Consider the following 16,120-nt stretch of genomic DNA (forward strand, 5'->3'; position numbering starts at 1 on the left):
TGTCAGAGTGCGTGTGCATGCATGTGTGTGTGTGTGATTCTTAAATGTGCACATGCTTGTATGTGTGTGTGTGTGTGTGTGTGTGATGCAGGGCAGGGGTTTCACAGCGATGACACAGAAGAACGCCTGTGCACATCATGTCTCCGGTGCCAGCAGAAGCAACGTTTCAGTGAAAGGAAAAGAAAAAAGAAAAATCTCTTCATTCTCTTGCAACATGAATGAACAGAATGACCCAGACATTTAAAAAACTGGTGCCATCAAATCAGCCTTGGACCAGCGTGATGGTGATGAAACCAGACCCTGACTGCCAAACATCCCACAGCAGAGGCACAGCGAAGCATAGCGAGACAGGCCTGCTGCTTCTGCTGCTGCTGCTGGGTGGAGGGAGGGAAGGATGGAGGGAGGGCGGATGGGGCTCGGTGACACAGTGGCACACAAAACACTGCTGCACTTAACAGAATCACAGCAGCCATCATGTGAGGAGACAAGCTGCGACGTTTGGCTCGCCTCTCGCCGAACCGTCTTGATGGGCCGTGTGAAAAATAATAGCAGTAACGATGCATATGAATTACAACGGTTTGATGCGTTTGGCCTCTGCGACGGTGGAGAAAATTAGCACCGGCGCCTGTGCATATGCATCTTTGACACTGCGTGTATCAATAATGCATCGAGCTCTCACTGTTATTTAAAAAAAAAAAGAGAAATGAAGCAGCTCGTGCAGAGCTTGTAGCACGGCAGGTTAACACGTGGTGCAACAACGCCCTCGGGGTGAAGGGGGGACCACAGCTTCAACAACATGCACCCAGACTGAACCTGCACTGCCCTCATGTCTGCGATAACACAAACATAAGAGAGCGACCCTGGAAAATCATTTCATCCGCGTCGTTACGATTATGACTAAAAGTCACATCACTGTTGAGGCGATTAACCATAAATACAGCCACTGAAAACTCACATTAAAAATCACTTAGGCTTCACCAACAGGTGTTAACTCTCGTCTACAGCCGAGCCGGGGCGAGACAATAAAAACAAATGGGCGCGCTCCAAAAAACGGGAACGCTAAACCTTGATTAACCACGTGAAGATGACCTGACCCTTGACCCCTTCGGCTTCACAAAGAAGCTGGGGAAAGGAGAGATTGGAGAGAGAGAGAGAGAGGAGCTGCTTAAGCAAGAAAAAAAAAGATGTTTTTACTTTAAGTGTCAGGATCAGAAAAGTCGCCTGAAGCGGGAGGGCGAGACAGACAGCCCTGGTTTGAACTGGGGGATTTAAAATGGAGGTCTGACCGCCCCTCCTCCCTCCTTACACAACCTAGCGTAAGCCCACCTGAACACGCACACACATGCCCGCACACACACACACACACACACACACACACTGAACAAGTATTGCATCAACAATGGTGTAACATCTTTTTTTTTTTGCCACAAACAGCACACTGCTTTCAAATGTCCTGATTCCTTCGCCTTATACAAGAGTAGAACAGGCATTTAATAATCCAAAACACACACACACACACACACACGCACACACACACACACCCATGTACCGGTGTTTTTCACCTATTCCCTGAATGGGTGAGCGAGTGGGTCCCTTCCTGCACAGTAAACACAGCGTTTCCATTAGAGTGTTGGGAGTGTGTTCGGTGCTCTGTGACTCAGACACTGCAGCAGTGTGACTTTGTGTCTCCAGCTCAACCCGCCGCTCTCCTCCTGAACACAGAGCCTCGGTACAACATGGCCTCTTGGTTTGTGCCACTTCGCAGGAGCTATAGGGGGCTACACACACACACACACACACACACAACGCTTCGCCAGAAGTGATGAGCTACTGCTGGCAGTAGGCAGGGCACGCGGTATCTGAGGAATTAAGTGGTAAATAGCTTTTGTATAACAGTCCTTTGCTTCCAGCCACTGATGTACACAAAACTGACGCGCACACGCAGCACTCATACCCACGAGCATGCCCACATGATAATTTCTCCGTTATTTGCACACACAGGCAGATGAATATGTAAATAACTTGTGAGGGGAATATGGATCCCTTGTGCTGGGGAAAAGGAATATGTTAATGACTGATGCAGAGTATGAGTGTTAATCACAAGTGTTGGGTGCATGAATGCGTTTAGCAACGGCGTGGGGCCTATGCAAATTAAATGCATAAGGGATGGTCGCATGTGAATCGCATGATTCACTGACGGAAAGTCGGCGACGTAAGAAATATAGTTGCTGCTGTAAACAAATCAAACACACTAACGAGGAAATGGTTCAAAGATGAATGTACGTGCACACACGGGTGAGATTCTATACTGTCTGCTCCCGTCTGTTTAGCATTCGAAACCCAAATCAAGACGCTGTGATAAGGGCTGTCGCAGCGGCAATAGTTGCCAGGGAAACCTGATGGCAGGATGCTGAGGGTTGAGGGGGGGGTGGATGGATGGATGGATGGATGGATGGGAGGAGGAGGAGGAGGAAGAGGAGGAGGAGGGGACATGGGTACAATGCTCAGGTTGATTTGCTACCATTGAAGGAACACTGGCCCGGCTCAGTCGAGATATGGCACCTTAAAAAAAATAAAAAAAAAGGAACGTGACTGACAGGGGAGGGGGGGCGGGCACAACGGGGGCGCCTTACGAGGCGCCGATGGTGATGCTGGGTTGGTGCATTTGTCTGAGTTGCGTTGTCATGGCAACAAGGTGTTGACATAGCGCAGTCGCACACACACACTCTGAACGCTGTGATGGCGATGACATTCAGGAAAAAAGCACAAGAGCCAGAGTGTGTGTGTGTGTGTGTGTGTGTGTGTGTGAGAGTGTGTGTGTGTGTGTGTGTGTGTGTGAGAGTGTGTGTGTGTGTGAGAGTGAGCTTTGTAAACCAGAGCAGGGCCTTTCCTGTCCCCCTGTGCAGAAAAATAAAGGACCCAGTTGCCGACCATTTCACATTCGCCATGTCTCATCTCAAGCAAGAGCCGAAAGGGATACAAACAGTGATACTACAATTAAAGTTGATTAGAACAAAAATGAAAAAGAAAAATAAAAAAAAAAGAAAAGAAAAGCCACCAGATTTCACAGACTTCAACTGCCATTTTATGTGCCAGGTTTTTTTAATTTTCAAAGTGACCTCTGCGAACAGAACATCTCTCATAATTATAACCAGTGTAGTTAGCTAATTATAATAACAATAACAATATTACAATAAAGATAACACTTGATTTAAAAAAAAAAAACAGAAAAGAATCAAACTAGATAAAAACCCAAAATGAAAAACACTTATCATAATAATTTTGTTTTGTTTTTTGTTTTTTAAAGAGATCTATAAGGTTTCTAGATTTTTTTTTTTTCATTGAATTGTCCCTTTTTCTTTAGAAAAAAATTCACCCACCACTGTATACTGCACTGCATGTTACCTCCTCCTTCACCTGAACGAGCTGCGCTTACCTTTAAAAATGCTCGGGCCAATGCCTTGTCGTCCATTTAGCTCCCTGCTGCCATGAAATCCAACTCACACACGATAACACTGAGATACAGTTTGTGAAATAATCCCCCCTGCAAAGGAGCAGTCTTCGTCAAAAGGTTCATGTCCTGTCTTTTTAATGCAGTGATAACATGAGGGGTGGTGGTGGTGGTGGGTGGGGAGTGGGGGTGGATGGGGGTCCTGGACTGCTTGAGACATCAGAGCAAGACGAGTCAGCGAGGGCTGGGACTGAGGAAGCCATTTTGAAGGGGGCCCGGGTTATTTCCTGCTGATGCATGTGGAGTTCACTCAGCGGCTCGCCGAGTCCGTCCCGCTGCCGCTCATTAGCCAAAGTCCAACAGGATAAAACAACTTCAGTGTCATATACAAATGAAAAAAAAAGTTCTCAGCTATCTGTAGGCACGAGTAGTAATAATAATAGTCATATTAATGATAATAATGATAACATAATAACAATAATGTGTCATGTTATCATTGCGATGGATCTTACATCACATGTTGAAATTTGTTTTTGGAGCATGCCAAACCAGCATGGGCAACTTTTTTTTTAATTTTTAGCAACGTACAGTAAAATATCGTCGATCATTCAACGCGTCAATCATTAAATGACCGTTATGACAAATAAAGCTAAAGCTTGTTATCATTACTACCATCACGATCATTATTATTAATACCGTAGCGATACTAAACGATAAAGAGCCGCTGTCGTATTCCATATTTAAAGATCGCCCTTCCCCGATGACCCTGTTTGTGTGAATGCGACAGGAGGAAGGGAAAACACTTTGTGTGGCTACAAAAAAAGTCAAGACCAAAATAAATTCACGCAAATGCTTTGCCAGTTTTTTTTTTTTTTAGGTTTTTTTTTTAGCTCCCTCTAAACGCTCGTCGCCGCTCTCCAACACGCGTCCTTTACGCAGCACAGTCGGAGCGGCCAACTCGCGTTCCAAGTCCGGAGAAAAGTCGTAAAGGACGGGCCACTACAACAGCTGCGTGTGTTTTTTCTCATTTTTTTTTCTCATATATATTCTTCAGACGTTGAAGTTTTCAGTCAGAAGCTTGATAAAGATTCTTTATAATTTATTTCTTTGAATGAAAATATATTTACGGTATATATAATATGTACTTCTGTCCTTTTTTTTTTTTTAGATCTCTCATTGTCCTTGACGCCATGGGATGTTTTCTTCTCCCATGATAGACCGCTCTGTTTCTCTCTCCTCCTTCAAAGACAGTAGCCAGTAAGGTGAAAAAGGGAAAAAGTGAGAAAGTGAAACCACTGTGAAAAAAAACAGTTGTTGCTCTGTCTCCCTGTAAAGTCTGGACAGAACTGCTGCTCTGCTCTAATTTTGCTTCCTCTGTTTTGTTTTAGTGCTTCCTGGAAACCTGGGACTGTACCGCTCACCCAAAAAAAAAAAAAAAACCCATTGTTTGTTATCCAGCGTCTCTTCCAAACACTAATCTGACAACATGTTCAATGGCCAATATTATGTCTCCCTCCAAATATATACACTGAATGTGTCTGGAAATAGTCGAAGCGATCTGTAGAAAACCTAGAGAGGCTCGATGCACACGTGTGTTATTCAAAGCTTTCCACTGTGATTGTGGGCGCAAATTAAAAAGAAGAAAGAAAGAAAAGTTGGCTTGATCTTGGACTTTGGCAAAGAGTATAGCAGTTTGCACAGGTAACTTCATGATTCGGATGTTTGTGTCTTTAGTTTTAAAGTATGTGCAGACACTGTTGGTGGGACTGATCAGATATCGTCTCCCTCACTCTTCCTATCTGCTTCTGATTGACAACACAAAGCAGCGACTATGTGAAATATAATCTTTTCTGGAATCTGTCCACGAGGACAGTAGGCTACAATCAGTCTCATATACTCGGTCTCGCGGGCTCTTTCTGTCTCACTGTCTCTGTCCGGCATCTCGTTTTTCTTACCTCTTACTTCGACTCTCACTTTTACTCAAATTTGAGTCTCTTGCACATTTTCCTTGGAGCCACTCTTAAAAAGCAGGGGCTCATTCTGGCTTTTCCCCATAAGGCCTTTCAGAGAACTGTGGAGACCCAACTGGGGCAGGGGCACAGGAGAGGGCAGGGTGCCACCTGTGGTTGGTCCTCCACTGGTGGAGGTTGGAACCTGGGAACAGGATATGGACGTGTTCTGAGAGCAAGGTGAGGGGTTGTTGTTGTTGTTGAGGCCAACACCAGTACCCGTGCTCATGCCCAGGCCCATCATGTTGTTGTTGAAGTGATGGGTTTTGTAGTAGTGGTTGAGGTGCTCCGATCGGGCCAGGTTTGGCAGGTTGACTATCTCTGGGTGGTGCAGCCTGAGGCTCTGGCCTCCTCCTATTCCACTGCTTCCGCTCTGCGTCATGGTGGAGCCTCCGGAGATGCCGCTGCCCCGTCCGCTAGCCCCGGCCCCCAGCTCATCCTCTACGTTGATGATCTCGATGGCACGAGCGGGACCGTGGTGTTTATGCAGCTGGTGCTGCTTCCTCAGCTTGTAGAACACCACCAGCATCACCGCTGCCATGAAGGTAATGGCTACAAAGCAGCCGATGATGATCTTGGTGGTCTTCATCACATCATCCAGGCCTGAGAAGCCTGGCTCAGTGATGGGCACAGTGAAGGTGGGTCGGGTGGTCTGAGGAGATGAGGAGGACCAACCGGCTGACAGAGATGAGGCTGTGGTGGAAACACGGTCTGGCCACAGGTGGCCCGATGGAGTGGGACCAGGATGAACACGGATCAAAGTCTCATTGATGTCCACTAATGCAGACTCTTCCTCTCCCGTCGTCTCCACTGTTTCCACGGTGACTGTTGTAAAGTAGGTGTAGTTGACGCTGGCGTCAGCAGCAGTGACATTGAGGACAGCGGTTGCCGTGGTATTGCCAGCAGCATTGGTGACCATGCAGGTGTACTGGCCCGTGTCTCTCAGGGTGACATTTGTGAAGTTGAGCGTGCCATCATGCAGGACGGATATCCGGACCCGGTAGGAGCCATGGGTCATTAAAGTGCCATTAGGTGTGATCCAATTTACAGATGTTGTGGAGGTGCTTGTGCGACACTTGAGCTCAGCAGCCATTCCCTCAGTGACATTGAGGTCTGTAGGTGGCTCCACAATGACAGGCGCGTAGCAAGTGAAGTGGCTCTGGTCAAGCTCTCCAATGTATTTGCCCTTTAAGACTGGGGGAGCGTGGCAGCGGGCACAGCAGGTGGTGTTGCTGGGCACCGTCTCTTTCAACCACCAACTAAGCCAAAGCACATCACAGTTGCAGATCCAGGGGTTGTGGTTCAGGTGTACTCTCTCCAGCTGGTGAAGGGGAGTGAAGAGGTCATGGGGCAAGGAGTGCAAGGAGTTATGGGACAGGTTGAGCTCTTCCAGGTTTTTCAGGTCATCAAAAGCGTTGCGCTCAATGACGGACACCTGTGAGTGCATAAGCCACAGCTTGCGGAGAGACACCAGGCCCTGGAAAGAACCAGGTCGGATGATCTCCAGCCGGTTTCCTGACAGCTCCAACTCCTCCAAACGCACAAGAGCCGTCAGTTTGGGAATGTCCTTCAGCCCACACATGCCCAGGTTCAGGTATCGTAGATTGATGAGGCCAACAAAGGCCGCGTCAGAGATGAAATCCAACTTCTTGAGCTCCCCCAGGTCCAGGCGTCGTAGCGAGGGCACGCGGTGGAAGGCATAGCCTGGCAGAGTCTCAATGGGGTTGTTGCGCAGCCACAGCTCTCGCAGCTTGCTGAGGTACTCGAAGGCATGTGATGGCACCAGTGTGAGGCGGTTGTCGAAGAGCTCCAGTGTATTGAGGTTGGGGAGGCCATTGAATGCTCCGACTTCAATCTGACGGATCTGATTCTTGGAGAGCTGGAGGATCTCAAGGTGTCTCAAGTGCTTGAAAGTGTCGGACTTGATAACCTGGAGGGACAGACAAACAGACACAAAGTATTTGTTTTTACAAAGTGGAATATCAGTTTTATATGTTTATATGTTGGATGACCCAACTTTGTTCAAACTTTGTACATTTAGAAGTTGGCTCTCATTTGTTTTGAACAGAAAAACATTACAAAATATTAAGGATCACATACAGTAAAGAGTAAACATTTAAATTTAGAGATGGCATGGACGTGCAAAGCATTAAAAACATTGTCAGTGAATCATTCTAATATGGTCAAATACTTTAAATATAAATGATTAATTTCTCTCCTCATAATGGTAACAGCTGACCCTCTGAACCCAGTGACTATTGTTGCTGTCTGCATGTTGGTTCATCCATGTTATTGATGGACTAATTACCTATTTTATGTGCACTCGTTTACTTTCAGCTCAGTGTACGAGTCTCCGCTGTTATTTATGATCACACAGGTGACGTGAAGATGACGATAAGTACGAACTGAACTGGCCGCTGTAGTTTTATCTACAATACTTTGCTGAAATGGCCACACAGTGTGATGAAATGTGAAGATGAAAATAAGAAATGTTGTTCTGGGGAAATAATTGTTCAAATATTAATTAAACATGTGCCAAGGCCAAATAAATAGGATAATAAATAGTTTATAAAAGGGGATAAATAAATGAAGTTTTCATTAGTTTGGACAGAAAGCTTTTTGCTGTCTAATCGGCTAATCTCATTTTAAATATTTCACTAACGGCGTAATTTATTAATGTTATATTTTGTATGGTCTGATAAACTTTTATAACATCATGTCAGTTCCTGGGTTGATCTTTAAAATGACAGTTTCAAATGCTGTTTTATTTAACGTTACATAAAAGCAGATCGAAGCAGAACATTCTCACATTTTGCAAAGCAGGAAACAGATGTTGGAAGACTAATTGTTTGTCGAGGCCCAAAGGGTTTGCCCCACCTGCCAAATCCCACTTCAACCCCTGACTAAGAGTTATGGTGAAACACTAAAAAGGTTGTAAAATCCAAATCCCTGACTCGAACCTGCCAATGAACCCATTCTGCTGCGTGCTACTAAACGAAAATCACATTGCGTCTGCGATTCAGTTGACAAACTATCAAGTTAAACGCTCAACCTTTCACTACATCTTCATGCGGTGAACCTACAACTAACCCTGACCTCGTTTTAGTGCCTTCTGCAGACACTGGAGCGCTTTTCACACTGTTGACTCTGAGACTGAGACTCTGGGGACTTTTCACTGACACATTATAATCCCTTGATAATACGCTGATTATCAGTGTTGGGCAAAGTGTCACCGCAAATCACCACCAGAAGAGAAAATATGACACTAAATTAACACGTTTTTTAAAAACGTCTAAATATTCTATTAATCTGTTTTTACAAGCGAACAGCCACAAGAGATGTTTTCTGCAGAGAAACACAGGCCCTGGACGGCTCGCTTCAGTGTGGTCCAACTGGAGATCATTTGGCGAGAAGTCAAAGACACACAGCGAGCGAGCGGGCGAGACTAAAAGCCCCTCGAATCTGTGATTGTTTGAGATATGTGTGGCCAAAGCCCTCAGTGAAACACACAGAGAGAGTCCTGGAGTCAGGCCACTGCCTCTTCCGTATGTAGAGCAGGAGTGGGGGAGGGATGGGGATGTTAAGAGAGGGTGGGAGCTGTCAAGGCTTTACTCTCAGGGTACTCAGTGAAGGAAAAAATAAGCCAGAGAATCTAGGATGCCTTCAGGTGTTAAAACATTTTTAGATTTTTAATCATTTCAAGTGGGGCTGCAGGATACAACAACGAATCGGAATGCGTAGCCTAAAAACGAAACTGAACTGCATCTCCTTTAAAAAAAAAAAAAAACCCTCCTCACAAATCATGTGTCCCATTTCTGCTCCGTTAACATCACATAATGCTTAATAAGATGTTTTCTCCGAAGAACAGAGGACGTGGAGGGAGGCCGCCCAACGGTTTGACATGATAAGAGATGCGCCGGACAATTTTTAACAACGTTAAGGACGCTCGTCGCTTTTCATTAGGGAGGATAAAATATAATGGAAATGAATTTAAAAATCACAAAAGAACAAAGCGCTGTCAGCAACACGAGGAGGGATCCAATTACTTCAAATGCCGCTGCAAAGAGTAAAATCAACCCACACTGTTTGTAAATGTGGAGATTCATGTGCTTTGTATCGATGGTCTGTGGTTAAATGATCTTCCCTTGCAGCTGTAAAGCCACAAAACGCTGTCTAGGGACTCTAGATAAATTGGTAATGCATACAAAAGGCAGCACGGTGTCATGGAAATATGCCTTGCTTTCAATTCATAAAATATTCCCTCAGTTCAGCAGAGGCTTAAGTGCCTTTTTCTGCCATTATTGCCGCTTACGTTTCTGTGTTTCCTCAGAAGTTTCTAAGAGAAAACCTGCATCAACAAGTTAATCCTCGACTGGCTGCGAAAAGCAAATGTTCCTTCTGATTATGGGCCAAAAAAAAAAAAAAAAAAAAAAAAAAAAAGTGTTTAAAACACATGATAATGTCTCTAATGTGTGGATTTATTTGTGTACGAGCCGTACAGGACTCGTCTCGTCTGTCAATAACTCTATAAATAGCGACGGTTATAATAAACGACATCAATACATGTATTAAGATGTGTCAATGGGATTTGTTTAAAGTGATAAAATGCATTTTTAGCTGTGATGTGGTTGTCAATAAAACCCATGACCTTCAGTCACTCATCCTCAGAAAACCTTTGAATCGCTTGTTGCAACTTTCAGCGATAAATAATGTAAATTTATTGATTTTCAGGAACTTAAAAGATATATTATCTGTCTCTATGATATTTATGTGTAATACTTTAAATGTGTTTTCATGCAGTGTATGAAATGCACAACACAGATCAACACGATCCGACTTCCTCCAGTCAGTCTTTACCTGTATGGAGTTCTCCTGCAGGTTGAGGTATCGCGTGTTGACTGATATGCTCTCGGGCACCTCCTCCAGGTTTTGCCTGGTGCAGATGACTCGGCTGGCCTGATTGGAGCAGGTGCAGAGGGAGGGGCAGGAAGAGGCGGCTCCCACCAACTCCGGCCCAGGGAGGAGGAGCCGCAGTAGCAGCTGGGCCAATAGAAAGAGGAAGGGGGAAGGGCCGGGAAGGCAGGTCAGCGTGGCGATGCGCATGGCAACTGGGACATGACCCTGCTCTTTAATCCGAAGGTACAGGTGAGGTGACTCCAGCTGGTGGATTTGCGAGGAATGGTTTGTTTTCCCTTTGGTCCTCCAGTGGCAATTTGTTCTTTCTAAGTCTGCATCCTCGGAGACGTTTTTTGTCCTCTGTCGATCTCTGTGTTTTTTCCTCTTGTTTTTTGAACATAGAAATATGCAGATAAACAGATGTTATTCCCTTTTTTTCCCCCTCCTCCTCGTGTTGTCTGGGGGATTCGAGTGAGGCTTTTGTTGAAGTGAGAAGAACCCGGGAGTTACTGTGAAAGAACAAAAGAGAGAGAGAGAGCAGATATTAAAGACACAACACAGACTGCGAATCGTGTTTTCACCAACACAGACTGAACAGAACAAATAACAGGTAGACGTCTACAGTACGGCTTATCACGGGAGGGATTGTCAAAAAGTCTTTGAGAAGCATTAGAACTTCTGTGTCACCGCTCATATCAAATCCCACCATAATCCCCGAGCAGACGTTTTGTCAGAAATCAAATCCTTACACCGAGGGCAGGTGCAAGCCGATTTCTGTAATTAACAGGTTCATGGAGGTGGTACGGAAATATGGAAACATGCAATCAAAGGTAAGACAACACGGCAGTTCTCCTGTGTTTAGCATGAAAACATCAGGAATCAGAAAAATAAATCATCAGATGTGTTTTTTTAAATGACATTCACTCGAGGGTTAAAGGGCAGATTTCAAAAAGGATTCAGCCGGTTCTTATTATCAAAAGTTTTGTGATTTACTGACTGCTGGAAAAAACGCATTTTGCACACCTGTGTTCAGACAGGTAAGAAATCAGCTCGATCAGATACATGTGTTAACTTTAGTGAAGTGTTGAAAGTTATAAAAGAAATTAAATAGCAGGTTCTTAAAATGTATGAGTCTGAAGTTATTTAAATGACTTACGTGATTAATTCATTAATGAAATAGTCATAGATGGATTCTCTGCTGAGTGATTTCAGCGCTCCACATGTCAGTGTAATGATATGAAGACGTGTAATTTAGAATCTGTAGACTGTCACCATATCAGACTTTCACAACAACAATATTATCTTTTAAAAATAAGTCAAATAAATGCTGTCATGTGAATTAATTATGACTTTTTTTTTACTTTTATTGTGTTTCCCCTCTTTTTTTCTCACACTCAAAATCTGATTTGAGTAATCACAAATGTATAAAAGCCATAAAAGAAGAATTACACTGCGCGTGAAGCGCAAAGTGAGAACAGAGAGAAGCAGAAGAGATTCAAGAGCTGCTGGATTATTTACACTATTTTATTAAATGTGTATTATTAACATGTCAATATTTCATTTTTAGAAACACCACAGTTATATCGCGACACCCCTGCTGTAGAATAAAAGATTTCTACATTAATACACGAGCACAGCTCAAATACTTTTGTTTAAAGTTACAAAGTGTGATTTCAGTGTCTATAAAGAGTGAAAGAACGTTAATAATCGACCTGAATGAAGCTATAAAACGATGATGGAGGGAGTGGGAGGAGAAATCCCTTCAAAAACAACAACATCAACTCTGCGAGAGGAAGCAACAGGGTTTATGGGACAGGTGGTCTTCATTCGGAGAACCATTAATAACTCCACCGGTGTGAGATAGCGGCTTCCAGTCATCTCAGCAATGGTCTCATTTGTTAACGCTAATTACACCGAGATATAACAATTAATACGACATTGATGTACTGATGCTCGACGCTATCCTCGGCACCCTTAAGTAAACTCTCATCAAAGCGAGACTCCAACGCTGAAAACAAGAAGAATCCAGCGAGCGGCGGCACTTGTATTTTGTTTTTTTTGGTTTCGTGCAGCAGCACGGACGCGGCGGTGGGACTAAAATGTTAATTCCTTTCCTGTACGAGCGCAGCATCACATGCTCTCGGGGCTGGAGAATGGTAGCGAATGGTGCAGTCTACATTAACACTAATAGATGGCCGGCTGGAGTCAGGCTCCACCAGCCTGGAGAGGCAGAGGGAGAGGCTCCGCGTCCCCCTCTGCAGGTTATTTAGACCTGAACAACCTTAATAAGGGCATCCAGCAATCTAGATATGGTTATTAATGATGATGGTTGTAATGATGGGACTTTGACACGCAAACTCATTTGACACGCCGAGCATCCTCACTTGGCACAGTAAGAAAGGAGACAGGGAGGAGGGAGGGAGGGAGACGGAGAAGGAGGAGAGAAGGATTATTAATCTGATAGATGACTGTATGGCTGCAGGCAGAGAAAGGAATTATCAACACTACAGTAATAGATGAATACTGAACAGCTGCAGAGAGCAGGGCCGGAGAAAGAAAGAGATAGAGATGGAGACAGATGGAGGGAAGGTTGAGTGAAAGGAATGATGAGGGATAAAGAGGTATAAATAGTTGGAAGAGCAAAAAAAGAGAGATCAGTAGTAAAAGAAAAGATTAAAAAAAAAAGTAGAAGAGGGGAAAATAGGGAGGGAGAGAAGAGGAGACATTAATATTAATAATCTCTCGCTCAGTGAGAGAGAGAGAGAGAGAGGAAGAGGGGAGAAGGGAGGGAGGCTCAATAGAGAGATGAATATAAAACAGACAGAGATGGAGGGAGGGGAATGACAACACAGACGCATATAAAACAGAGAGCGACGGAGGGATGGAGGCAAAAGACAATACAGAGAGATGAATATGAAACAGGTGGAGAGAGAGGAGGAGGAGGAGGAGGAGGAGGAGGGTGGGTGGAGATTGATCAATAACGTGTACGCGGTAGTTCAATGACATTAAAACACACACACAAGGACACGGCGATAAATCATATCGGCAGCAGCATCTCTGGTCAGGCGGAGCAGGACAACCAGCGGCAACTGCAACAACAACAACCACGACGACGGCAACTGCAACTGCAGCGCCGGGGCAACGGTGCAACAGTCAAGAGGGACGGACGGACGGACAGAACAACTGCTCCTCATCTCCCGTGTCTTCACACGCCGCCGCCGCCGATGGATAAAGAGGCACTCAGTGTTATTTTTGGATCGACTCTCACCTTTTTATGTATTTTAATTTCCAGCCACCTTTTTTTTTTTTTTTTTCTCCTCCTTGCCAGCGAGAACTAAGTGCCAGAGCTATTTCAGGTAGACAGCATCTGAGCAGAGTCGCAAGGTGCAAGAAAAAAAAAGAGACAGAGAGAGAGAGAGAGACGGTGGAGGTTAAGATGGTAGCTCAGATGTTGGGGTGGTGGTGGTGGTGGTGGTGTAGTCCATAGAGGAGACTGAGACTAGTTGGAGCTGACAGCTGGTTAGAGGCTGGTTGATTGTGTTCTGCCTCGCCGCTGTCACCATCCACATGTTACGATTGTCTCTACCTGTAACTCTCTCTCTCCTTCCATCCTCCATCTCCCCTGATATCTCCCATCTCCTTCTATAAAAGTAAGAACACTCGCTTCCTCTCTGCAAACTCTTTTGTGAACTCATTCAACCACCACCACCTCCTCCACCTCCTCCCATCCCAGCTGCCTTCCACCTCTTTCCTCCTCCCTACTACAACTTATTTCCTGGACCTCTATCCCCCCCCACCCTGCACGCCGCACTATAGTGTCCAGTGGTGGGGGTAAACGCTGCATTGACCTCGCAGTTTGATGAAAGATTAACCTGCTGCAACCATGCATATTAACCCCTAACCCCTCCTCCACCCAACCCTCCACTCTTTCTCCTTCCACTGCACTTGCACACAAACACACTGCAGCTTCCTTTCCCCCCTCTTTTTAGCTCTCTCTCTCTCTCTCTGCATTCAAATCTTAGCCAACAGAGTTACCATGGTTACCTATTCACCACAGTCTCCCACTCCGTCCAGCTGTATCCCACCAATTCCACATCCACCCCTTTCCTCCTCCTCCCTCATTAGCACCCTATACACACTCATATACAAATGAGCACCAACCGAACATGAATGACATCAACACTCCAAAAGAAGAGGCTGCATTACAGCCGGGGCCGCTCCACGGCGACGACGATGATCCGGAGTGATTTACAGTGAAGGAGAGTACACTTTAATTTTGGCCAGTGTGTCGCCACAAGTGACAAGCGGCCACAAATCACGGGTGCAAAGGTCAGGGTCGTGTTTCCTGTGAGTCATGATTTAGTGGCAAAAAAATTAAAAATAAAAACATTCTGGGAGGTAAAAATAAAATCAAATGAATGAAAATCAAATGAAAGTTTTAGCTTCTTCAAGGTCCATGAAGAGCCTCCTGAGCTAAGATGAAGGATGAAGGTGACAAGGCTCCGGTTAAGGTTTGGTTAGTCTGAGGTTTAAAGAAAGATTTGCCTGATATGAGACAGAACTGTCAACTCCATCTCCAGCCTGACACTGCCTCCACTCTAACAGATTTCTGTGGTAGGAGGATTTGATTTTTCCATCTGTGACGATAGCAGCGTCCGTCTATAGCGATCGCCACCGTTGTCCTCCTTGGTTCAGTCACACAGCTTGACACTGGCTTTAGTCCCCCCCCGTGATGCCGACTGGCGCGTCGTTGGCTCATTATATTAACTGAGAACAGACCAGGATCGGTTAACCTGGTGGAGCGGGTGGATTTAAAGGTTCAAAGACTTCAAGCTTTATCGTCAGTAAACACGTGGTTAAAGTTGGCGAACGATCGGAAAGCTGTGAAATCCTCACCTGACTTAAATAATTAAATAGTAAATTCACAGTTTTTCCTCTTTAAAGTGCCTCCTCATTTAAAATGTGTTTTGCTGCCTGTTCCTTCGCTCGGATGTTTGAGTCATAAACGTGCAGTACGAGTTTCTGGTTTCATTCATCTGCTGAAGGAGGAAAAATTCTCTCGGTTAAATACGTGAGCATGATTTTATTTAGTTTGGGAGCCAGCTGCAGTCCAATATGTTCCACATCAGCGTGTAGCTTAGTGATGTAGAAACTCCGGTCCACACCGAGAATGGACTTTTGAGTGAAGCCGGGGACATCGTGTGTTGAATTCAACTTTTAAAACGACTTTTAAAACATATTTGCATATTCACAGATTCTGGATTTTTATGGGTTTTTGTGAAAGGAGAAAAAAAAAAGTGTTACAGCTAAATTTATTAGTTTTTTAAATTAGTTTATGATTAGGTTAAAACCATGAATTTTGATTTTTAAATCAAAAAATATTTATTTAACCCAACACAAAATAAAAAGTTTATTTATTATAATGGAACAACTTTTACAATTTGATTCAGTACAAACTATAATTTTTAATCATACCTTAGTCAATAACTTATTTTAAATTACAAGCCAAAATGTTACTCTGTGTAGGTTGAATAACTTTAATTAACTTAAATTTTACTTCAGATAAAACTAAAAACATTTTGTTACAGTCAATGTTTAATCAGGCAGATTATTACACAGAGCATTTTTTGTATTATACATAAATACATAAATATTACTATATTTAATGTCTAAATAGGATCTTTAATTCTTGCATTCACAGATATTTAAAGATATTTAAGATTGAACATTTTTTAACTAAAATAAACTTTGTACATTTTTGCTG

The 16,120-nt window shown here is 44.1% G+C and overlaps 1 protein-coding gene across 4 annotated transcripts in view; it reads right to left on the minus strand.

The window, feature by feature from the left end:
* Positions 1-3,323: 3,323 nt before the first annotated feature.
* The window catches only part of lrrc4ba (leucine rich repeat containing 4Ba), a 34,992-nt gene continuing 22,195 nt past the window's right edge, over positions 3,324-16,120 (minus strand). For all 4 annotated transcript variants that reach the window (XM_019255836.2, XM_019255829.2, XM_019255834.2 and 1 more), the window contains 2 exons: positions 10,318-10,865; positions 3,324-7,390 (listed from right to left, as the gene is read on the minus strand). In XM_019255836.2, coding sequence (XP_019111381.2) covers positions 5,432-7,390; positions 10,318-10,563 — 2,205 coding nt within the window. In that variant the 5' untranslated portion in view covers positions 10,564-10,865 and the 3' untranslated portion in view covers positions 3,324-5,431. The remainder of the gene's footprint in view (positions 7,391-10,317; positions 10,866-16,120) is intronic.

The sequence above is a fragment of the Larimichthys crocea genome, chromosome XII, assembly GCF_000972845.2.
Source record: "Larimichthys crocea isolate SSNF chromosome XII, L_crocea_2.0, whole genome shotgun sequence".
NCBI classification, from domain to species: domain Eukaryota; kingdom Metazoa; phylum Chordata; class Actinopteri; family Sciaenidae; genus Larimichthys; species Larimichthys crocea.